General features: G+C 42.6%; 1 protein-coding gene across 7 annotated transcripts in view; it reads left to right on the top strand.

The window, feature by feature from the left end:
* HECW1 (HECT, C2 and WW domain containing E3 ubiquitin protein ligase 1) overlaps positions 1-25,927 on the top strand; it is a 280,062-nt gene that overhangs the window by 234,694 nt on the left and 19,441 nt on the right. For 5 of the 7 annotated variants that reach the window (XM_054817599.1, XM_054817594.1, XM_054817595.1 and 2 more), the window contains 2 exons: positions 23,306-23,404; positions 24,793-24,922. In XM_054817599.1, the coding sequence (XP_054673574.1) occupies positions 23,306-23,404; positions 24,793-24,922 (229 nt within the window). Of the gene's footprint in view, positions 1-23,305; positions 23,405-23,573; positions 23,652-24,792; positions 24,923-25,927 lie in introns of those variants that run through there. The other 2 variants (XM_054817597.1, XR_008575979.1) reach the window with 2 other exon arrangements.

Raw genomic sequence — 25,927 nt, 5'->3', positions numbered from 1 at the left:
CAGCATTGTGCTTGGAAGTCATACAGTGTTCCCTAAGAGCCACATTGCTGCTCTGTACCTACTACAGGCCTTAAAAAAGGCCCAGTGAAAGCACTTTCCCTTTTCTCCCCTGACAGAGTGTCCCTGCTTGCGTGTGGCAAGGCCAGTAGAGCGAGCAGGTACTTCACCTTACCTAGTATGTGTGCAAACAGACAAATTGCTGATCTTGTTTCTTTATCAAAAATTTTGAATGCGTATTGTGATCTCCTCATTTTTCTATCTGCCTGCAGATCTGTCCGTCTTTGGGAGTTGGTTTCCCTTTGATAGTTTCAGATGTGGTTCAGTGAAGCATGGGCTGCCAGCCCTGGGTGTCGTTTGATCCCTTGTGGGATTTCATTGTGTCAAAGAAATACTGCCGCATGGGTTTGTTCCTATGATGTTTTTCTTTGTCTAACCAATCTCACTGGCTCCTCTCAGAGATCTCAGAGATCCTTCTTTAAAATGGAAGGCAGTTCAGGCCCCTTTTAAACTGCAAATAGAACATGCCCTTCTATTCTTGTAAACAGGTTCTCCTTTGCTTTGGCTTACAGTGGGCAGGACCTGATCAAGAACAACTAAATGGTTGCACTGTCACCTCTATTAAGGTTGCAATGGACAAAAAGGGATGTTGCTGGGACCTAGTGTGGTCTCTGAATTTTTTTTTTTTTTTTTTTTTTTTGCATTATCACTTCCAGCCATAGTGGCGCATTATGCTAACAATGATACTTGCATTAGACTGTTTCTCTGCTGATATTAACAAGAGGAGAATGGCTTAGTTCTTACAGCTTGTCCATCTCCCTCTGCAATCCTAGTTTTCAAGAAAAAATACAGTCTGTCCTTTGTTTGGCTTAACAGGCAACGTGGATAAACTTTTGATTTAGGAGACTGCCCAGAGAGGTTGTGGAGGCCCCATCCCTGGAAGTGTTTAAGACCAGGTTGGATGAGGCTTTGGGCAATATGGTCTAGTGGAGGGTGTCCCTGCCCGCAGCAGGGGGGTTGGAACTAGATGATCTTTGAAGTCCCTTCCAACCCAAACCATTCTATGATTCTATGATTTGTGAAGATGCATTTTGATTTCAGGGCACAGGGCTACTTAGACAGGTGCAAACCCAAGATCATTCTGCCCACACTATGAGCAAACTGAACACAGCCTCTTTCTCCAGAAGTGGTGTTGCCATGTTATCTCAGTAGTATTTGAAATAGGCCCTGGCTCTTATCGGTTATAAATACTGTTCTTGCAAAGAGTTCAGCTGCAGTTTCCTTAAGTGATAAATTCTGCTGCAAAAAGTATAGACTTCATTTGATCCCCTCATTTTGTTCTTCTGTTCCTTGAGAGATTTCAGCATGGAGGAGGCAGATTTTTAAAGGTATCCTGGGCATATAGAACAGCAGAAAGACACCCAGTAAGGTTTTCTGTAGCAGTTAGCATTTAACTCAGAAATCAGTAGCAGTTAGACACTTAGAATAATATTTCTCCAGCTACGCATATCTTGTATACAGAGTGTTATTTGGGCTCTGGGCAGTTTTGGTTTTCTTTTTTTTAGGAAAGAGAAATGAAGTCCTTTGGCCTGCAGAAGGAAATAAATGCTATGAACGAAGAGTTTTGTACATAAAGTAGTGTTGACAGGGCAAGATTACAGAACCCAAGGGAAAGCTAAGCAATCCAGTAAGTGCTTAGTAATACTTCTTGAACCTGTTATGGAAATAACTGGCTGAGACCGGCAGTTTATAATTAGCCCAATAGGTTTCATGATTGCCTTGTTAGGTATCTAGACATTCTAAATGTTTTTATGCTATGTTGACTGATCTCAGCTATTCATGTGTAACCCTAGAGTACAGTATTCAGAAGTCTGTGCAGCCAGCTAATATAGGATTTTTAAAACTCACAAAGTACAGTTCTGCCATAAAGGCTTTATAGGCTAACTTCTCTGAGGGCACTGTACTAACTTGTATGTCATTATTTGTTCATGAGGATTGGGGTTTTCTGGTCTTTCTCCAACTTTCTCATCAAAGTCAGTGCTAACACTTCTATTTTTCAGATTTACTTGTTGATACGATTCCAACAGAGCCTCGTCCCTCTAACATAAAGATTAATTTCCTGTTCTCAAATCTGTTATGAGACATCAGTTAACATAGATGGATGAATCAGTTTTGAGAGTCCCATGGTCACAGATAATTAATATTCATAGTCTTTTCAAAGCTTGAAGTTTGATGTCAGTCATAAAAACCACACAACCACAATTGGTTTAGATTTGCAGATTTCTTGAACTGTATGCCTTTTGATGCTGTGGGGCTTATCATTTGTGTGAAATCTCCCCTTTACATGTTTTTCTGTAGAGTAATTCTGCGAGACCTATCCAGACACAGCTGTATTAAGAAACAGGGCTAGCAAAAAAATCCCCTCAAAATTATTTTACATTTTCTCTTCCTTAAGCAAACAGTGGTGAGTTTGAGATAAATACAACAAAATGCAAAGATGTGAAGTTTTGTTCATATTGGCAGAATTGAGAAACACGCTGCTCTTTTTCCCCTGGCCTAGAAGTTACAGTTCTGCCCCTGTTAATGGCTTATTTTATGCCTTGCTCTTTGTACAAACAGCATTCTGAGTCCAAAATGAGCACATCAAAGCACAGAGTAGTTGTATGTATGCCAAGTTAAGAAAGAGACATAATGACTGGAAAATATTTCTCATTTATGGAGAAACTGAGATTTAACACCTTTCCTGCAAGCTTCCATTGAATAAGACTTTTTCCTTCATTTAACATATGTGCCTGCTGAACACACAAAATACAAGATATCACACATTTTCAAACCTAAAAAATATTGTAAATCTCCCTGTATCTGAAAGGACACAGGGAGAGCTCTCTAGACCTAAGGAGTTTGATGATACACATTTTTATCTGCATGCTACAGGATGTACCTGAAGCTTATAGCCAGAAGAGCTGCTTTTAATCCATGCCAGTAATGAGCCATTCTATCTGATCTAGGCAATGTGTCTAGCTCTTTGCCTGGATATTTGAAAATATCTTCTAAAATACCGTTTACACCCTCACTGAAGGTAGTTTGCCCTTCTCCAAATAAGTGGGCAAAATGAGGTGGCAGCTGCTATATATTATTTCAGTGAAAAGAATATGATTTAGTCCAGAAAGAATATTCTTGTCTTTGTTCTTGGTCAGGTGTTTTGGGAAACTGAAATAGGATGAGTCACTGATGAATCCTTCTGAAGTTTTGCTAGATACGCTGGGAGACAGAGTAGTGGGTAATATGAAATGTTTCTGTCACAACCTCACACAAAGTTAGAGGTGTAATATTCAGTTACAGCTCCATAACGCTGAGTTCTTACATACTAATAAATGGCTCCCAATAGCTTGCCACATTAGCTTCTCACTTTCCTCCCTGCTAACAGTCCTTTGAAAGATTTTAGACTGACTTTCAGTTCCCTGCAGCATTGAAGCACTGGGGTCCAGGATGCCCAATATTAGAGGGTATATAAAGATACTTTTTCAGTGGGGTGAAAAAAGGTTTCTGTCCCTGAATTGAATGACTAAGGTTTGATTGAATACTGTAGTTCTCATTTTTACCAAAAATAAGTAAATAATAAAAGGTTGGATGGTAGATCAACACTGAGAGAAAAAAACATCCTGATGTGCGTAATAGATGGAGGAAATGTGTTTCAAAATTCTGGGAACTAAATATCTAGTTCCAGAGTTTGCATAGTTTCAAATCCTCAGGTGGGTCGCTGGTTACTCTCCCTGTCTTCTTCATGGTGCATTTTCAAGAGGTCTAGAAAGTTGGTGGCGTCTTTTCACTGCATCTCATTCACTCTGTATCATAACAGAATGATTTGTCTAATCATGCCACAGCATGATTATTGTGATTGATACCACAATACGCTGTGGTTTTCCTCAGGTTTTTATTTTTGTCTATCATTTTCCATGGTATTTCCCTACGTAGCTGTAGCTAAGCAAAATGGTAAACTGCATTCTTGTTTCTGTGATAATTTCTGTATCATTTTCACCAAACCTGAAGAGTATTATCTCTGCACTGTTTCATTGTTCACGTGGCTACCAATTTTGGATGTTATGATTTGGCTGTCATCATAATATCACATAAGAAGTTCTACTTAGAATAAAGCAATTCTCAGTGTTTTCTCGTGAACTTTCTCTCCCTGATGTAATTAATCTGACAGTGACAACAAAAGTACCGTTGTCTTTTCAGTTCACAAAACACTGTTTTCACAATCTATTCATGGGTGGAAATCCAGTCTCTCTTTTTCACTTCTTCAGAGTGGGCCAGAGTTTTCCTTCACAGCAGTCTTGTCCCCAGGGGTAATCCCGTAAGATAATGCAACGCGCTCTTCTTTGAGAGACAGCACTGTACTCATGGCACGGTCATTTACACCAGACTTTTTGTCCCCAATCACTTGCCTGGTCTTTTATCTGACTTGCCCCAGCAATCCATTTCACATCATCTACTTTTGAATTTTTAGTTCATTGCATGTTTGTAAATGTAGAACCGCAGCCAGAAATGTGAAAAGAAGCCCAGTCTCTGCATAGAAGACCAGATGGCCTAGACAGATAAAATCATTCACAGACATTCATTTGGAGATCTGAGGGATGCTAACTTGAAACATCTTTCTCTGTGTTTTCCTAGTGAATTAATGGCAGCATGTTTTTTTTAACAATTAGGCATTTGCGGACCTTGCTGTGACATTTATGCAGCCAGAGAGCAGTATTGCAGTGTCACAGTTATCTTAGAGGTTTGTTTGGTTTTCTTTAAATGAAATTTAATACATTTATAAGACGTGCGAGTAAAATGTTTTTGTGCAGAACCCTACTGAAGACCACAGTGATGATGATATAGTCAGACCCAGTGGTCCAGGTCCCCAGAAGCTGTAGATTGATTCCTGGCTGCAATGCCTTAATGAACAGTAGGAACTTAATGCTCATTTAAAACTGCTTTGGGGCAGGAGTTTCTTCATTCAGTTCCCATAGCTAACCTTTCTTTCTGCCCTCTAAGACCCCTCATATTCTAGTCCGTGCTGCTGAACAGAGTCAGACAGAAAACTTGCATGTATTTCTACATTGTATTCTGCAGGCAGATGCAAGCCTACTCTCCATGCAGACACGAACTTGCTTTCCCTGTGCTCCAAGCCAACTGACGTGGTTACTGCAACATTGAGCTGAGAAAATACATGCTGCCTCCCATCAGGGCTGATTACTTCAGGCTTGGCACTGCCTCGGTTGCTTTTACGTGCTCTGGCAAGCTTGGCACATGGGTAGAGCAAGCTCCCTTTGCCTGTGCAGTGCTGTGTGGGTATACTTCCAGCCAAACTTTGACCTTCCCTTTTATTTATTTCGTGTAAATGAGAAACCACATAGCCATCACTATCCATCTCAAGCATGCCAAAGAATGCAGGGTGTTGTTTTTCCCATTTTTGTTTTAATAAACCCAAGAAGAACCAAGAATGTTGCAACCTCAGCTGTTCTTTCTCCTTAGAGAGCTTGGTTGGTTTTCTTAACCCAATTTCGTTAGGAGTTGAGCCTTGTGCAATTGCCTTGCCCATCCATCAGACAGTTTCCTAATCAGTTTGAGACTTATTTGACAGGAAGGTAAACATCTCAAAGACACTAATTTCCTAAAAGCTTTGCGAAACTTGTGGCTGGGTAAAGGGTATATATGCAGAAGAGTGCCTCAGCAAGGGCAGGCTGGTGAGCTCAACATTTATCTGTTCTGTTTGGCCTCTCGACTGGCCAGTTAGCACGAGCAAGCTGACAGGTCCATCGCAGGCGCAGGCTGTGAACCAGCTGTATCATCTTCCTTGGTAGCTTGAGGATGTGAGGGAGAGCTGTGAAAGCTTAGGGGAGGCAGAAGGGAGAAACTGGAGATACTCCAAAGTGTGGAAAGTGTTAGCAGAGATGTGTAGGAGGAACTGAAGCTATTGCAGTGTGGTAGTGTCCGGCCATCAGAGACAGATCTATAGGAAACAAAGCTCCATTAATACTGCTACATGGACAACGACTTATTTCAATTAAAGTCTTTTTAAAGAAAGTCACAAATTGCCTCATGACCTAATGGGTTGTATTCAGATGCTCATAGGATGGATTTAGGTGCATCCCATAGCATCTAAGCAGGAGGTCTGCAAAAAGCTATTACTCCTCTCCACTGACTGAAAGTAACTCTGGGGAATATGTGGCCCAAATTATTCATTTATCCACCCCTTATTCTAAACCATCTATGTCATGTCCAGGTCCCACACTTTCCAATACATCCCAGTTAATCACCACTGCTTTTCCTGTCTTTTGATATATGCACACAGATATCATTCCCTTAGTCCATGGACCATCCCTACAAAATATTCGTTGAGTTCATTTAGTCCATGAGCTTGGGCTCCATCTGTCATAACAGTCCCTCAGGGCAGGAGGGATGGTGCATGGTGTTAGATTGTTGCATGCCAAAGCCAGCTCCGGTTCCACCATCGCTGCATTTTGCTCGGTTTCATTAAAGTTCATTCTTCACTAATCTGGGTGGTTCTTACTATAATACTGTTGATATGGCATACAGCCACCATAGAGGTGATGCTATACAGTATTACATAGCAATTAACTTCATACAATTTATTAATTTGGTCTTCTCCCCCAAAATTAAATCCCCTTGAGGTACACATTGGACTTCTCCATCCTTCCACATCACTCACCAAGTGCACCCAAGTCCTTGAGCAAAGGGGTTTGCCTTTGTCTGAGGCAGGAATAACCCAGACTGTCTTCCCCAGATTATTATATGCACTACAGGGACTTTATCCACTTCTACAGTATGTGGAAGTTTTGATTGGGCAGGGCCAGTTGGAAGACCCCCTAGTGCTGACTAACCAGGTGGCCTTTGCTCAATGTGTATCCCAATGTTTGAAGCTTCCCCCACTCGTTGCTCTCAATGTTGTCTTTAGGAGTTCATTGTATCATGCAATTTTCCCAGAGGCTGGTGCATGACAGGGAATGTGATACACCCACTCAATGTCATGCTCTTTGGCCCCGCTCTCTGTGAGGTTATTCCAGAAATGAGTCCCATTGTCTGACTCAATTCTTTCTGGGGTGCCATGTCGCCACAGGACTTGTTTTTCAAGGCCCAGGATGGTGTTACGGGCAGTGGCATGGGGCACAGAATATGTTTCCAGCCATCCAGTGGTTGCTTCCATCATTGAAAGCACACGGCGCTTGCCTCAGCAGGTTTGTGGGAGTGTGATATAATCAATCTTCCAGGCCTCCCCATATTTATATTTCAGCCATTGTCCTCCATACCAGAGAGGCTTTAACCGCTTGGCTTGTTTGATTACAGCGCATGATTGACGTTCATGGATGACCTGTGTGATAGCATCCATGGTCAAGTCCACCCCTTGATCACGAGCCCATCTATATGTTGCATCTCTTCCTTGATGGCCTGAGGTGTCATGAGCCCAACGAGCTATAAATAGTTCACCCTTGTGCTGCCAGTCCAAATCCACCTGAGCCAATTCAATCTTAGCAGCCTGATCCACCTGCTGGTTGTTTTGATATTCCTCAGTGGCCCAACTCCTGGGTACATGGGCATCTACGTGATGTACCTTTACAACCAGCTTCTCTGCCTGGGCAGCAATATCTTACCACAATGGGGCAGCCCAGATGGGTTTGCCTCTGTGTTGCCAGTTGTTCTGCTTCCATTGCTGTAACCACCCCCACAGGGCATTGGCCACCATCCATGAGTCAGTACAGAGATAGGACACCGGCCATTTTTCTCGCTCAGCAATGTCTAAAGCTAGCTGGATGGCTTTCATCTCTGCAAACTGACTCGATTCACCTTCTCCTTCAGCAGCTTCTGTGACTCATCGTATAAGACTCCATACAGCAGCCTTCCACCTCCTATGTTTTCCCACAATGCAACAGGACCCATCAGTGAACAGGGCATATGGCTTCTCATTTTCCAGTGGTTTATTATACAGTGGGGGCTCTTCAGCGTGTGTCACCTCCTCCTCTGGTGACATTCTGAAATCTTTGCCTTCTGGCCAGTCTGCAATCACTTCCAGAATTCCTGGGTGACTGGGTTTTCTTATTCAAGCCCGCTGTGTGATCAGTGCGACCCACTTACTCCATGTGTTGCGTGATGTGTAGAGGGGACTCTCCCTTTAAACATCCAGCCCAGCACTAGCAGTCGGGGTGCCAGGAGGAGCTGTGCTTCAGTACCAATCACTTCTGAAGCAGCTCAAACCCCTTCATATGCTGCCAATATCTCTTTTTTCAGTCAGAGTGTGGTGGGCCTTGGATCCTCTGTGTTCTCGACTCCAGAACCCCAGGGGTCGACCTCGAGTCTCCCCTGTTGCTTTCTGCCAGAGACTCCAGGTAGGGCCATTCTTCCCAGCTGTGGCGTACAGCACATTTTTGACATCTGGTCCTGCCCAGACTGGCCCAACAGCTACTGCATGGACTATTTCCTGTTTAATTTGTTCAAAGGCTTGTTGTTGCTCAGGGGCCCATGTGAAATCATTCTTCTTCCAGGTTATCTGATTGAGAGGGCTTACAATCAGACTGTAATTTGGAATATGCATCCTCCAGAAACCCACAACGCCTAAGAAAGCTTGCGTTTCCTTTTGGTTAGTCAGTAGAGACATAGCTGCTATTTTGTTGATCACATCCGTTGGGATCTGACTATGCCCATCTTGCCATTTTATTCTAAAAAGCTGGATCTCCTGTGCAGGTCCCTTGACCTTACTTTGTTTTATGGCAAAACGGGCTTTCAGAAGGACTTGGACTATTTTCTTCCCTTTCTCACAAACTTCTGCTGCTGTCTTGCCCCGTATGATGATGTCATCAATGTATTGTAGGTGCTCTGGAGCTTCACCCTGTTCCAGTGCAGTGTGGATCAGTCCATGGCAAATGATGGGGCTGTGTTTCCACCCTTGGGGCAGTCAATTCAAGGTGTACTGGATGCCCATCCAAGTGAAAGCAAACTGTGGCCTGCACTCTGCTGCCAAAGGGATCGAGAAAAATGCATTAACTATATCAATTGTAGCGTACCACTTGGCTGCCTTTGACTCCAGTTCATATTGAAGTCTACTATTGATAATCTCCTGTCAGTCTCCACTCTCCATTAGACTTTTGCACCGGCCATATGGGACTGTTAAAGGCTGAGCGGGTTCTGCTGATCCCTCCTTGGCTCTCCAGACAACAAATCAGCTTATGGATGGAAATCAGGGAGTCTTGGTTGGTGTGGTATTGCTGCACCAACAATTGGCACCTGTTGTTCTTCAACCCTGAGCAACCCCGTAACAAATGGGTCCTCTGAGAGACCAGGCAAGGTAGACAGCTGTTTAATTTCCTCTGTCTCCAATGCAGCTATAATAAAAGCCCACTGGTACCCTTTGGGTCCTTGGAAGACCTCTCTGGAGGTAGTCTATGCCCAGAGCCTCTGGGCCAGTCACAATGGGGTACTTTTGTTACTCATTCCCAGTTAGACCCACTTTAGCTTCCAGTGCAGTTAGCTGTTGGGATCCCCCTGTCACTCCAGAAATACAGATGGGTTCTGCCCCTTCATAGCTGGATGGCATTAGGGTACCTGCACCAGTGTCCACTACAGCCTTATACTCCTATGGATCTGACATGCCAGGCCACACAGTCCAACAAACTTGGTTGTCCCTTTCCTCCACCTGGCTGGAGGCAGGGCCTCTCCAGTCCTGGTCATCGTATTCATTACACACTTCTTGTGGATACAAATCAGAAGTCTGTTTATTCAGATTAGAAGTAAGACTAGCCCTTCTACTCTGTCTGGGGACCTGCCTACTGGAAGCTGAAGCAGCATTTTTCCTGGAAGAATCCCCTTCTGTGATTGCTTTTCCTTGCAACTCATGTACCCGTGCCTCTAGGGTCGAGGTAGGTTTCCCATCCCACTTCCTCATGTCCTCTCTGTTATCACACAGGTAAAACCACAGAGTGTCTCATGATGTGTACCCTCTATATCCTCTTTCTTGAGTAGACGAACACTTACTCCTAATATCTGAGATACTGGTCCATACAGGTGGGGAGTAGGGCACATCCTCTTCAAGTTGCTGGAATCCCGGGACAGTTTTTTGAACAGGTTTTCAGACTTTTCGGACTGTTTTTCCACAGCTGAGATGCAGGCCTATAGGGAAGAAGAGAGATTTTCTTTGTATTGCCGCAAATGGCCAGCCAATTCATCCACCGTGGGTCCCTCTTCATCTTTCTGGGCCACTACTGCCAATGAGTTGGCATACACTGGTGGTGTGCTCCATAGAAGCTTCCACCACATGGGTCATGTGCATTGGACTTCAGGATCTGTGGTAACTGTGCATTGTTTGGGTCATTATAAATTACCTCCTCCACAGCTAGTTCCCGCAGGTACTGGATACCTCTCTCCCAGGCAAGTGGACCACCATGGTGAGATATAATATCTTCACTGAAGGGATACCTTTCCTTCACGCCTGACAGGAGTCACCTCCAGAGGCTGAGGGCTTGCGCCCCTTTTCCAATTGCCTTGTCAATGCCCTCTTCCCCTAGACTGGGATCCCAGCTGCTTGGCTTCCCTCCCTCTAATTCCAGGGTACTGGCCCCATTATCGCAGCATCACAGCAGCCAGGTAACAATGTGCTTGCCTGAAAGGCAGCTGAAATCTCTCTGCATATCTCGCAACTCAGGGACAGAAATTGGGTGGTTACCACATTGTTTACAAGTTCTTCTTCCTCCTGTTGTCATGATGGCCCTGCCTCCTCATCCTTTACTAAACGAGCTGACTTTGTGTCCCTTTCTTCTTGTGTATAGGGTCCACTGATAGCACCAGGGTTGGGGGGGTTGGTTCTTGGGTTCATCTGCAGTGCCTGTTGCTGGAGTTGGAGTGGCCACAGTGCCCGTTGCTGGGGTTTGAGTGGCTGCGGTGCCTGTCACTGAGGTTGGAGTAGCCACAGTGCCTGTCAGCCTGTGTTCCCTCTCCTCCCCCGATGGCACTGCCTACTATCAAGCAGTGTCTGGAAGATACTGGTCAGGGCGCAGCACAGTGCATTAAGTTGTGCCTCTTTGGAATAGCCACAGCGTTTTCCTTTCAAATATTCTATCACTTCATCAGGGTCCTGTGGTTGTTTGGGAGTGAAGTTCCAAACCATTGGAGGGGAGAAGTTCTCTAGATACCCACCCATATTCTCCTACTGCCACGCCACCCATGACTATCCAGCCTCAGGGCAAATCTCTGGGTGGTACTCTTAAAACAATTTTTTGTAACTCTAAGCAAGACCTGAAACACATTCAGGAGACATAGCCATAGGAACACGCTGGCTTGAAAATCCCAAGGATATTCAAAATTCTCAAGTACTACTGTAACTGGCCTGGAGGAGAAGGGAAAGGTGAAGGGGGGGGGGGGAAGTGTCCCCCCTTGTTTCCCCTCATAGATTGGTTCCCCAAGGAGAAAAGGTAAAGGGTGTAATTATTAATAGTTTCTGTGAGATGGCTCCTGAAGTATGGAGATGACAGCAATGCTGAGTACAAATATCAGATTAGTCTCACCAATAGTAATTTAATGATATCATAACCCAGTGTTAAACAGTACAACAAAATGATAACCTTGATCCATCTTGCAGAGGTGATAAACAGCACCGCAGGGCATATATACAGCAAGCTAGGCATTACATAACACAACCCTGAGAGCAAATACTACAACATTGTGACCAGCAACTATTAAATTTATATAATGGATGCTTATAACAAATTTGTTTTAACGCACTCTGGTAGGATCTGTCGTTATCTCAACCCTTGGTGTCCCACGTTGGGTGCCAAAGATACCTGTTGTGGATTAACCCAGCAGGCAGCTAAACACCACACAGCCGTTTGCTCACTCCTCCCCCGCAGTGGGATGGGGGAGAGAATTGAAAAAAAGTAAAACTTGTGAGTTGAGATAAAGACAGTTTAACAGGACAGAAAAGGAAGATAAAATAATAATAACAGAATATACGAAACAGGTGATAGACAACGCAATTGCTCACCACCCGCCGACTGATGTCCAGCCAGTTCCTGAGCAGCGATCACTGCCCCCTGGCCAGCTCCCCCCAGCTTATATGCTGAGCATGACATCGTATGGTATGGAATACCCCTTTGGCCACTTTGGGTCAGCTGTCCTGGCTGTGTCCCCTCCCAGCTTCTTGTGCACCTCCTGCGGAAGGCTCATGCCTTCTCACTGGCAGGGCCTGGGAAGCTGAAAAGTCCTTGACTTAATTGTAAGCACTGCTTAGTAACAACCATCATTATTTTCATCCTAAATCCAAAATACTGCACTATACCAGCTACCAGGAAGAAAATTAACTCTATCCCAGCCACAACCAGGACACTCTTTAACTTTAATGTTTGAGCTGTTGTGGCAGGCAACCTACATATGGCCCAATACCTGTTTTATTAGGGGAGTCAGAAGCACTGAGTTTGGTTTTAGGTTCACATGGGCCAGTTGTGTGAGTCTGTGTTTGGGGGAGGAATGAATTTAGAAGACCAATTTTGCAATCATCTTGAAGGGACCTGTTTATGCTAAACACTGAAAAATCAGATCTTAAATATCAGATCAGATATAGCAACCCAGAGTGGGTATCCAGCAACATCCAGTTGTTTTTGAAATTTAGATGATTGCCTCTTTGCCTCAGTTTCCATCTGAAGAGATTTCCTAGTATGTAATCAACTTGAAATCCATTTGATGTACACTGATGCTCTGAACTGCTTTGAAATTCTCAGATGAAAGGCAGCATAGAACACCAAAGCATTTAATGTTATGTTACACTATAAATTTTAATTACTAGCAATATCTGACTTTAAATAAATTATGTTTGCATGAGAAATTTTCAAGCACTATTGTAAATCTTCTGGACAAGAATGATATTAAAATAAATATGCAGCTGAAATAAGTTTATAAGACCTTTTCACTATATGAAAAGAGTATGTTACTGAAATGCCTTCTTGCTACTGCACTGTGATCTCTCTCAATGCCTTTTGTACTTACGTAAACTTTGATTTTCCTATTAAGTTTGATGTATGACTATATCACATAGAGCCTGCTTCAATGGCTGGTTAATTATTTATTAAGGGTCAGGAGGAATTTGAAGATTAAAGGCAAAGCAAAGTGAAGGAGAAAAAAAAATTCTCGCTAACTGTGCTTCTACAGTAACTATTTTTTTTTAAAAAAAGTTTATATTTACTTTATTATGGACTTTCTGTCTCTTACTGGAGGATTTTTTCCAAGTTTTTTTGAGGACCCGAATGGCAATATAAGACAGGTCGAAAGAAGAGATGTCGCTCTTCTTTCCTCCTTTTCTTTTCTCTGAATCTCCTATTGTCTAGCACTGCTTCCATAATTACAGTTTGGTTTGAGGGAAAGGCGGGTGTTCTGTTTTGTGGTGTTTTTACAAAAGTAATCTTTTTTTTTCCCCCCCCTCGCTTAAGGCCACTTAGTCTTTTGCAATATTGCAGATTAAATTTACCCAGAGATGGGAGGCTTCACATGAAAATCTCTGTAGTGTCTCCACCTTGCATGTGGTAGAGGAGAAAAGGGTAAAATCCACACTGTCTCTGAGCATGTGGGCCTGCAGGGAAGCATCAGGGTGGGTAGTGATTGTGTGTTTAGTTGTAGTGGCGAAAAACTCCCAGGGAGTGATGAATGTCCTCATATCTCTTGTTGCAGACACACTGGAATGGCAAGGCTGAGCTGTCACTATGAAGTATTGCTCTGTCGTCTTTGCTCTTCCTTATTTCTCACTGCATTTTATTCAGCCTTTGGTGAGGTAAAGAAAAGTCAATTAGAGCAGGTGCAGAAATTCCCAAGCTAACCTTTTTTTATTAGTAAACACAATTCATGCATCAAAAGAAAGACTGCTTGCCTTGCAGAGAATTATTTTCAGTAAATCACCCAAATTCATTTTGGATATTTTTGAGCAGAAAAGGTATTTCTCTTTGTGTAGGTCTCTCCCTGGAATATTTTGAAAGTTAGAAGTTTCATTTTTCCATTGAAAATTATTCTTCATTTCAGTGTGTTACATTAGTGTTACATTAAACTGCAGAAAAAAGGAGGATTAAAGATTTAAATTGATCTGATCTGAATGGATTTAAAGGGAGAAGGGCAAGGTCAGGTTTGTCAGTTTGCCCCAACCTGGGACAGCAATATTTTTCAAAATTTCAGTAAAATCATAGAGAATGAGAAAAATCCTGACCTGTGCATTCTCTATGAAAAAAAAAGTATTTAATAACGAGTACAGAACTGTAAATGCAGTATCTTATGTCTGATTGAAAGAAGCTCTATATATTGTGACTTGCATTCTGGAAAAGACGGACTAGAAACTGGAATTAAGTAATTTTATTGGAAATATTCATAAAGGAAAAGTAAAAAATTTTCTTGGACTTCAGAATAGCAACACAAAGGTCCAGGTCTGCTGCATTCTGCATGTTTCCAGGAGAGGATCAGAGCTGTCAGTTTGCAGTGGTATTACTAAAAGTTGGAGGTGTTCACTGGTTTGCAAAACAAGACCTAAAATAGACTTTCAAACAATTAATAGCATGTCTGAATTTTAGCACACAGATTTCTGAGTTTACTCAGTTGAGGAACCTCATCCGGAGAGGCAGGGATCATTAGCTGAACTGCAGCACAGTGCAAACCCAAGTGTATGGCTTCTGGACCGGGGTTGGTGAGTCCACATAGCTCTGCACCGCAGACAACCTGTTTGCAGTTAGCTCAAGGATATCTGCATCATGCTTCATCACATGGGGTAAACATTCCTGGGTGCTTACCAGTGAGTTTATGATGAGCAGTCTCTCTCATGCTTAAATAACCCAGACAGGCTGGAAAGGACGTGCCTCCTTTGACTGAGAATAAGTCCGTTATTGTGGCTTCAGTGTTCGTAGTTAGCCATTGAAGGAAAACATGCAGTCATTTGGCTCGTGCTTTTATGGCCCTCTTGTCTGGCAGATGACTAAATGTATGGATTTTCCCCTGTAGCTTGACTAGTTTGTTTCAACACATGGCAAAGCTATGGAAAGCAAACATAAATCATGCAAAGTATAAAGCGTCACCAATTCACAGGTTTACAAGGTGCCCCGCCCCCCCAGCTTTTCCAAAAGGTTTGACTGAGAAATCAAAATCTCTTGATAAAAATGCTCTTTTGCTGGCTTAAAAAAACAACTCATATGCATCAGACTGAGCTGGTCTGTAAGGAGCTGATCATCAACTAGAGCTAATTCACAAAATTACATATCGTTTTATAGAAAGTAAGAAAGTTAAAAATGTCAAACAGACTAGACAACTAAATTGGAGCTGGACTGTGATTCCATTGCTGTCTCTACGACTTCTTTTCTGGATAACATTCGATAAGTCATTTTACTGCTGGACTTAAGTTTTCTCATTTGTCAGATGAAATATTGGCACTGATCTCCTCTGCAAGCCAGTCGAAAATACAGCCTAGGGTCCTGGGAATCACAAAACGTAGAGGTTTGTAATCTTCTAGCCATTAGTTCATACCTGTCTGCATCTCCTCTGTAGTTACTGGGCAGAACTGGAGGAGACTTTGCCAACTGTCTTACAGGCCAGTGTGTTTTATCCATTGTGCCAGCAAGAGAAGCTAAACCCTGCAAGCAGCCCAGTCTCTGATGAGGGTTAGTCATGTTTGTGCTGCCATATTTTGCCAGGGGCTCTGCCAGAGGAGGATGGTTGTACGTTATGTCCGTGACACTGATAGCTCTGCAAGCAGAGATGGCCACTCCAGCACGTGGCCACACTCCTCCTCTCCTCCTCCAGAGCACAACATTCGTGGAACTTCTTTGTTATTGGTAAAATGACACAGAGCACAGAGTTCTTGTTACAGAGAGACCATCTACTTTATTAATCTCAGTATTAATTTAAAGCCAGAACTGGAAATCAGTTCTCCATTTCCTGTGCGTGGAGTCTCTGGTGCTCAGACAACGCATGACACCGAGGCTGGCCTGCCTGCGATGACTCCACGCAGAGGAAGCCCCAGAGCTGGATTTTCTCAGTTCTTTATCTGCAGTAATAACTCTGACACAGTTCCGCTGATGTGCAAGGAGCCAACGTAGCTACCTCGGCGTGGGCCTTACTAACTGGGATGCAGTGCTGTGCAAATGCAGCTGTAACTGTTTCTCAGCGTGAGCATTACCTGGAGCCACTCTGTGCTTCAACTAAGGAGTCCTCCTGAAAGTAGCTGTTTGATAGATTGTCTTTAGAGAAACCTGAGGGGGTGCTATTAATTTCTCTTATCTACATTATCTTTGCTGCTCATTTTTCTGGATAAAGCAGAACAGCCTGCAGCTCTCCTGATAAAAGCATGCTTTTTTCTCTGTGGCACAATTAGTCTTTTAACCTTCCCTGACAGTTCTTTTGTGGTGGGTATAGCCAGGATATAAGGAAGATGAAAAGACATTTTGAGTGAAAATGCAACTTAAGAGACACGGAAAAGACTTGAAGGATTCAATTAGGTTAAATAAAGACACAATAGGGTTTGCATTATCTCATTGTTTTTCAGTTACTGGTAAATTAAGCTTCAGCAATGGATTGAGGTTTAGTTGCTAATTCAGGGTACATGAGCTCCAGAGCTTTAGAAGAACATGGATAGTTCATGTTTCCATCATGTGTAAGCAATAGCTCTTTTTCATGTAGTTACTCTTTAGTACTGAGAAGCAGAAATTTGTTCTATTTGCAGATAGATCCAGAAAATAAAAGCAGGGCAAGCACTTACTGGAGTGTCAGTATTGCGCTGGCCTTTTGCAGCAGAAAATTTATGCACAATTTAGCAATAAAATAAGAGGTTGACTCACATAAACATATTCATCATATAAAATTCAGGTGCCCAGCAAAAGTAAAAATATCTAAAGGCAGGCTAGCAAGAGAAGGCTCACTCCTGTAGATCTTCACCTGAAGAGAATTACCGGTTTAGGATTTGAAGCCTAATGGAAGTTTATTTGTACCAGGTTGCTTTTCTCTCTGAAAAATCAGTTTTCATCCTTTCTTTTTTGTTGTTTTTTTTCCTTCTTCAATTTCAGTTCTTGGGCGATGCACATATATTTCACGCATCTCTGAACACCCTCTTTGTATTTTATGACAATCTGCCAGCAGGCCTGCTGGACTGCCCCGCTTTCCATACACTTTACAATCGGAACTACTTAAGAAAGGCCAGTGCTTTCTTAAATGAGTGTTACAAATTTCCTTTAAAATATAATTAAATCTCATAAGTTTTACAGGAATAGTAAACAGACAGAGTATTGTCAAAGAGGGACTTGTGGAATATGCTCCTTCATCTTTCGATGCCTGAACGAAATACCTTGGCTCTGAGTAGAATGTATCCTCTATTAAGTCCCAATAATGTTTGCAGGGGCTGCAAGGGTAAATCCCTGTAGTCTATAACTATTAAACATCCATCAGTTTCCAGGCTGGAAATCTGCACAAATAGTTGCCCCATGTCAGCACTCCTAAATATTTCCTTTCAGTTTTAATTTGGAAAATGGAGTGAAAATGAAGCTTATCTGACAGAATTTTCTATAGTTTCTTAGTGAGGAAGTGATTCCCCTTAAAAACTCAGTAGCTGTCTGAAAACGTGGAACAATTTTGACCGTATATGAGATAAGATGCATTTCAGTATTTAGAACATAACTCAAAGGAGGTTAAAAAGAAAACAACAAAAAAACTTGGTCGGGTGGGTCATTACCATTCCTTCGGAAGAAGCGTGTGGGCATCCAGAGTAACCTCTCAGGTGGGATGCCAGTGTGGCTAGAAAGCAGAATAGGTGGGATAAGTCCTCAGTGCAACATTGGAAGGTGCTGCATGTAGGTGACCCAACATTGTACCTTTGTCTCTCTGAGAATTCTTCATATTAGAGATGGATATAAGAAAAGAAAACAAGCCAACAATAATCTTATTACTCCTTTTATTGGAATTCTTCTCCAGGACTAATTTAGCAATTATTTTACCTTTTCTCTTTGATGTGCTGAGACTTTGCAGACTTTTGTCTCCTGGCCTTTGTAAGAGCCATTCCTTTCATATTAATGACACATGAGCTCATCAGATTCCTGAACTGAAGAGGCATCGTGCTGGAATGCCATAGCATCCACCTCTGAGCCTGCAGATACACAGAGCAAATTTGCCACAATACCAAATGACACAGTGGCAAAGAGTAAAGTCTGCAAAGTTTGCAGATGCAAGTCAGATAAACAGAACGGCATTAGCTACCCCAACCTGCATGGCTAACCTTTCTGACAATAGATTGCTTCACGTCATCACATTAGTCCATTCAAATGTTCTGTCATTTATGTGAGCAGGGGTTAAATATGCACACCAAACTAAAGAAAGGCATTCATTAATGAAGGCTGATAGAGGTGTGGATTTGATCCACTGCCAAGGTTTTGTAAAGATGATCTGATCTACTGCTAGGTTATTGCTCTGTAGATGTAGCTCATTACAGGAATGTTGATCATGTCCTGCACTGAGCCATCACAAGGATATGTGCTACCAGCATATAGACACACATCTCTGGTGCATGTGCCTGACACACTGCCAGCCTTGTTTAAAATTCGTATGAGGCCAGGCAGTTGCTGAAACCATCTCGTCAGCTTTTTTGCAAAATACACATTCTTAGAACTTTCTTGCATTAAAAAAAAAAAAATGTTCTTTGTTTAACAGGTGCTAGTGCTGGTGATTCCACTAAAATTCAGAAATCACGAATCAGTACATTTTCCTCTCTATGTTGTCCCCTCCTCCAAATCACAAGATTGGAAGTCACAATATTTTAGGCTATGAGAATGGATTTTAGTTCCTTTAATCAATAGTTTCTGGCCTTCAGGATGCTCACGAGAGCCTTCATAACAATGGAGGTTTTAACTGTCCTTTAAAACAAGCTGTACCACAACCCCTGGAACCCATGATGCCTGGTTTCTTTCTTAAAAATTTGGGTTTCATGACTGAATTGTCTGTTGTCTAGTAAAATGAATGTTCAGAATGAAGCCTCTCCCATAAGTGGGCCCTTCTAAATACCTTCCCCTTTTTAGATTCTCTGGTATCTAATAACTGTTGAGATTAGGTCTAATCTCTCCCATGCGGAAGGACTAATAGGCTTTCCAGCTGCATCCACCTGCCAAATATCATTCTCCCTCAGAAGAGCTGCCAAGGGCAGAAATCTTGTACCGCAGTGCAGCCTCATTTGTTCAGCTTGTCTTACAGGTGGCTAAAAGTTCATCTGCACGATTAAACAGCCAAAAGCTTTAAAACTGTTGCAACAGAATGTGTAAATTTTTCTTACAGATGAAAGCAAGTTTTCAGCAGTCTTATGAAAGGAAAATGACATTTTCAAATTTGATGTGAACCATATTATATTCATTTCTCTTGAGCCCTTCATTGAAGATTTTTTCACAAGCTACTGCATCAAGAAGAGCATACTTAAACCAGCTGATGTGTTTGAGTGAGATAAGGTTTGCAAGATTGTCAGTCTTTTTAATCCCATCAGGTGTTCCCTGTATTTAGGAGTTAAAGTTTCTCATACCATAGCCAATTTAGCCCACAAGGCATGGTTACCAAAGCATCGCCTATAGAATGATAAAAACCATTCTTCCCTTCTACGCAGAGATTACAATTTTCTCTAGATATGTCATTCTCCATCTGAATCCATGGAAGGACTGTCACGTAAAGTAGAGCTGCATTCGTTCAACCGGTTAAGAGAGAACCCTGTAACAAACGGTCATTATAGGTCCTGCCTTACTCTGCTGCGATATGATAAGGACCAGAGTAAATTAAATGTCCTGTGACTCACCTGCAATTGGAGGAAAATTTATTGCTTAGTCGCTGCTACAGCATATGGATTTCTCTCTCCCTGCACACACAGACATGCAGTAAGTATGCAGAGAGTCCCACTGAGGAGAACGAGCCTGTTATTTTGCAACAGGCTGTTGTGAAAACAGGCTGTTTCAGGGGCACCTGCAGCCTCCAGAAGGAAAGGGAGTTAGGTGGGTAGTGTGGAAACTTCTGCAAATGGGTCAAAGAGTAGTGTTGTTAAAAGCTAGAAAGCAGGTGCGCACAATGCCCTTTTTGAGCGGATGAACGGTGTCGGTAGGCAGGCAAACCAGAGCAACTCTCCTGCTCATTAATTCTGTCTCTCGTCCCACCATTTCCTGTTCATTAAGTCCCTCCTGCTTTTCCCTTCTCTGCTGGAGCACATTACGCAGACTCAATCATTGTCTCTGAAAGGGAAGAGTGTTGAAAGAAAGTGCCAGAGCAAGACCTTGCATTGCCCACCTCTCCCAAGCTATCTTTCCTGCTAGAAAGAAATTGAACAAGCGTTTTACACTTCCTTGGAAAGAGAAATGTCAATCAGGTTTAAGGTATGTGCCCTTCAGCCAGGATTTACCTTTGTGCTGCTTATTCTGTCAAGAAAACTTGTTTTTTTCTGAAGAGACTGTCTCACCCATGCTCTAAATCCTTCAGGAAGAAATAAACACAAAAGTCTGATTTTGTTTTAACTGGCTTTTTTAAGGAGAGCAATTTGTTTCTTGTTGCTTTTTGTAAGTTTTGATGTGTTTTAAGTGGGACTGTTATGCTTGGCTGATCGTGGTGGCAACTTGATGGACCATATGGACACACACGCAGACTGACTGTATAGTTGTCCTCTGAGGGCAGCAGCAAACATCTCCCCTTTGATAGGTACCCGTTGCGTTACCACAGTCCATGTTTCTCAGTGCCGTGCTGGACCACAGGGCTGTCACCTATAATCCCAGGCCTTGTCCAGAACACATGAGGCGCCAGAGGACCTTCTCTTACACCACTCTTCAGATGAGGGAGTTGGGTACAGTAAGTTTCTGCAGAGATAACCAAAGCTGTGCACAGGGGAGAAAGGCGTAGTGGGCTAGAGAGCTCACATGCTTTGGCCACACGGCACCGTGTCTGCTGGGATGATACGGACCTGCCAAGAAATACAGTTTGCAATGTAGCTTTTTCAGCTGTTGTATTGACAGACACCAGGAGTGGCGATGTCTTGTTAATTATTTCATCTCCTTTATCCAGACCAGTTAGTACCAGACTTGTTGTCCTACGCAGTACCATGGCAAGGGCTGGAACTGTGGAACCACAGTCAGGCCCCCAGCTTGAGCGAGCCCTGGTGTGTCTCAGAGGGCTGCAAGTGCAAGGCCAGACTGATGGACCACACCACCTAGACTTGCTCTGCCCACCTTTGCTTTGGCTGACCCACTGGACTTTTCACACAGAAACACTGCCCGTGGCCTTGGGATGGTTTGATACAGTTCTGCCGTAAGGCACTGACTGAAATTAAACTCGCCATTAACAGCTACCATAACGTGTGCTCGTGATTGTAAACACCTTAATCTAGGTGCACTAACTACCTTTTCATGTCAGCTTTGTGTTAATGCCCTCAAAGCTATGTAGAGGTACAGAAGTGATACAAGCAGCAAGGAGAAAACCGATGCTGTTCACACATTCAAGCAATTTCTTAGCAGTAACAGCATTCCCAAATCCATGAGACTTTTCTTGGCAATTTACTTTCAGCTTTACTTTATTCCAAATGGCTCCTGCCTGCCCAGCCCTGCACAGTTGAGTAGCCACAGGGTGAGCATTTTGGTGAGGAACACCCAGTGCTTGTAGTATTTGCATTCGGCATTGGCTTTCAAAATGTATAGGGATGGATGGGGGAGGGGAGTGATGAAGAACAATTCAAAAAAGCCGACATGCATTATTTAGGGCAAACGGACTTGATTATAGATCCTGAAGGTGCTATAAAAGTGATGGATAACAGGCTCAGCATTTCTGGGATTTGAGCTGTCTGGCTTCCACTGTGCTTTCATTGTGTCAGCTCCCTCTCTTTTCATTGCCCTTTGCTGGAAACGTTGCACCGGAGCACAAGTGAAGTGAAGCAGGTCCTAACTAGACCCAACAGCTGCCTTTTGTTGCTGCTGTGGAAACAGCTGTAAGGGGGTAATATAATCACTCTTCTGTTACCAGTCAACTGCATATCATAAGCACCTTTCTTGGATGCAGGGAACCCAGAGGCAGCTCCTGTGGTGATGTAAATGCTAATTGGGCCCACAGCATGCTATTTTGTGCCCCATTTGACATACTAAGCACTTGTTGTTCTGTCCCATGAGGATAAAGTTGACTGAACAGATATTCTGTGCCGCTTTTATTACAATGAGACTCATGTTTCATTCATATGCAGGAGGGGTCTTTGCACTGGTTCCTGTACTGGAAGGAATGGTTTCTCACGTTTTTGATCCGTTTCTCATCTTTTGTGCTATAAAACTTTACTATGATGTCAGTCAGCTCAGACTTGGAGTGCTCACACTTGGGATGTTGGGGGTTTTTATTTTCCTTTTTTACAAATAAGCAACTTTTGGATAGGTGATGGGGGTTGCTTTTACAAAAAAACCACTCACCTGGACTCACACCAGTTCTGTATTTTTCTGTCTGAGATTACAGTTTTAAAACCACATTTGATGGAAGAATATCTAATAAGTCATAGAAGAAATCCTAGAAAGAAAAACTTAACAGCTTATCATCATAGGTCATATATCGTAATGCGCAGGGCACTATTTGAGTGTACTTGGAGCAGGACTGGGGGTTGTTGTTCTTAGAAAACAAACAAACATAAGAGTATGTAAATACTGAAGACAGCTGAGCATCACCATTAAGAAAGTGGTTTGGGGACAGCTTGCCTGAGCTTTAGATACTGATTTTAATGTTTGCCCTTGGTCACAACAGTTAACTTATTTGAACTTCAGTTCCCACCCTCCCCCCCCAAGCCAACTCATTAGCCTCTTAAAGTACTTTAAAGCCCCACCTTTGAAAGGGTTGTATCCAGTCAGAAACTAGATATACTGATTCACCAAATATCTTCTGTAGCTGCTTTGATAGTATGTTTTCTGCTGAGGTGAAGTGGAATATTACAGTATTCCTTTAGCTAAATATTATGTTTGATGGAGTCAGTCTGTACCAGAACATTCAATGAAAGATCAATGGTGAGTCTTCAGAGCATTCATTGGTTTGGCACAGGAGAGCATGTAACATGCCAGCTGCACGAATGGGTGCTCTAGGAGATGGATCAAGAAAAGATCTGTTATTGATCAGAGAGACGAGGGGTGGTGTTATGTATCTGCTCAGAAAAGAAGAAATGAATGAATAAATGGAAGAAACTAAGTCAGAAACAAAGAATAGTTGCTACCTGTGTAAGTTTCTGTGCTGAATGTCTTGAGTTACACTTTGTTTACTCTGCGTTTTTATATCCCAGGTTCAGGTTCAGCGGTCGTATTCTTGGCCTTGCTCTAATTCATCAGTACCTTCTTGACGCTTTCTTCACAAGGCCATTCTACAAAGCACTACTAAGGCTGTAAGTATAAACGTGCAACCATGCAGAAACAGCGATCCCACAGCGAGTCCTGCAGAGACACAGACCCTTGTGGAGTTGCTTCAAGCACTCCGACCTTCAAGTCCTTTCCACTGTTGGTTGGTCTGTGATAGAAAACAAATGTGGTTTAATTTTTCTTTACTTTCTCCAGGAACTTGCCCTTCATAAATATTGACTATGTTGATAGAAGTGCATAATAAGTATGACATTCAGGAACACACATTTGAAAGGCCTGACCCGTAATTCTGGAGTTTACTACTGATGAAAAGTTATCAGACTTCAGCTGTGTGGAAGACTGAAAAGCATCTTTGATGTAACAAAACAAAAAACAGGAGGGGAGGTGTCATATTAAGAAAAATACATAATTTCTCATGCCTCACTGGTGGAGTGGGTTTTCATTCTAAGCACAACTCAGGTTAATTAGGAATGCTAATGTAGTTATAAACAGTGAATGTGTCTTGTTGGTTTCTACTGTCTTTTACACTAGTAAACTTAAGCTACTAGTAATATATTACTTTCAATGTCAAGTTTATAAGGTTAACTTTAATTGACAATCTGTGCCTCTAATTAATAGACTGCAATAAGACAAGGTACATAGAATTTGCAGCAATAAGAAAAGCTGTAAGTAATAAGTCAAGACTGCAATTAAATTACAAGAGCAGAATAAAGCTTAGCTGAAATAGTTTATCACTTAGGCTGATTCCAAATCAGCAAAGATATTTGTCTTAACAGTCCTTTGAGTTCTTTAACTGTATTTAATTTTATTTTTTTAACAATAAGTATTGCTGGGGTCCAGACACTCATATATATGTTGTATCTGAGCTAGTCTGGAAATAGCCTGAAACCTAGAGTGCTGCCTGCATCCTTATTGCCCCTTTAGGGGATTTGAAACCAGGCTGCTCATAACATCCACCTGCCCTTTCAGCAAACAAGGCCAACTCCTCATTAGCAGAAATTTAGGCTGCCTGGTCTGCCTTATGTCAGTGTTGCGTGCTCACCTTGAGGATGATAGATACATGGAAGCAGCCAGGCACAACATGATGGGCCCCATCCGGGCTGAAGGTAAGCATGAAGTGCATGGCATCCTGAAGATTCACATAAAAATTGAGCCCCAGGGGTGCCTTCCAACTGCAAATAGTGCAGGCAGCCAACAGATTTGGCCTTGAGCCCAGCCATGCAAAGCAGACAGTTGCAGAACTGCTTTAAGAGGGTCTGTGTAACAGGCTTTGATGTTAAGAAAACCAAACAAACACCAGTTTTATGTTGGATCTTCAGCATAAATTTGTTCACGTTCTTAGTAGTAAGTCATCCTGTCAACAGTCATGGGGTCATATATTCAGCTATATCTTTTTTTCTTGCCTCGCAATCAGGCCGTGTGATTTAAGTGACTTAGAGTACCTGGATGAAGAGTTCCATCAGAGCTTGCAGTGGATGAAGGATAATAACATCACAGATATCCTGGACCTCACCTTCACAGTGAACGAGGAGGTGTTTGGACAGGTGAGCACAGCTATGCAAAACATCTGAAAAGCAAATTTGAAGCTGACAAAGTTGAGCATGATGAACATCTTTCTGTCAGAACAGATCCTTTAGCCTTTCAATAACATTTTCTTCTCCTATCTTCTGTTTCTTTCAAGCCACCTGTTTCAATGCAGATGTTTATTCTTAGGGTGTATCATATAAAATACCAGCCCCCCTACAGGCCTATTGAGCCACACACTGATGAGCATGAGGAATTCTCTGGAGTACAGCTCTTCTCTCCAGGGAGTAGTTCACACAGATGTGGCATTTAGTGAATGCAAGCAATTTAACTTAAAGCTGATGTGACTGAAAGGATGGGGGGAGGGGTGAGGAGGGAAGAAAAACATTTGGCAGGTGGTGTAAGACCTGGCAACTCTCACCATTATTTTGTCTGATATCTCCCTGTTGGATTGTGTGTCTCTTACTTACCTTGTGCATACTTAACAGCTTAGTATGTACATCCATTTATTGTGTTTTCTACCACTCAACTCTACCTTAGTCAGACAATTCTCTTTAACCTAGCTGATCTGGATAACTATAGTCTTAAATTGGGTGCGACCCTGGCTTAAGTGCAGACTGGCAACCAGAACAAGTGTCTCCTGTGGGGTTCTTTGGCTTGCACTGAAGCCCTGGTGCTCTTTGCTGTTGTAACCCATGCTAGATTATAACCATCTCTGAAAAGCCTTGAAGAGACCCAAAGCAATATTGAGACCAAGATTAAGGACCTCCGAGGAGATACTGAAAACTAGAGAGGCTGAAGAACCAAGCTCGCAAAGTACTGCAGAAGCTCAAGGAATCGAAGTTAACTTGTGTAAGGAACAGACACACAGTATCAAAGGGAGTGGAAAGATCAGGTGGAATATACAGAGAGTGGCTCTTAGCCCTTGAAAAGAAAGTTGACAGGAGGAGTTTGCAAAGAGGTAGGGGTAGCTCTGCAAGCTAGGGGAGAATTAGACTAGTTTCTGAGGGGAGGAATTCTGGCCC

The sequence above is a fragment of the Grus americana genome, chromosome 2 (assembly GCF_028858705.1).
Source record: "Grus americana isolate bGruAme1 chromosome 2, bGruAme1.mat, whole genome shotgun sequence".
In the NCBI taxonomy this organism is placed as follows: domain Eukaryota; kingdom Metazoa; phylum Chordata; class Aves; order Gruiformes; family Gruidae; genus Grus; species Grus americana.
This window is presented reverse-complemented; position numbering and strand designations above follow the sequence as displayed.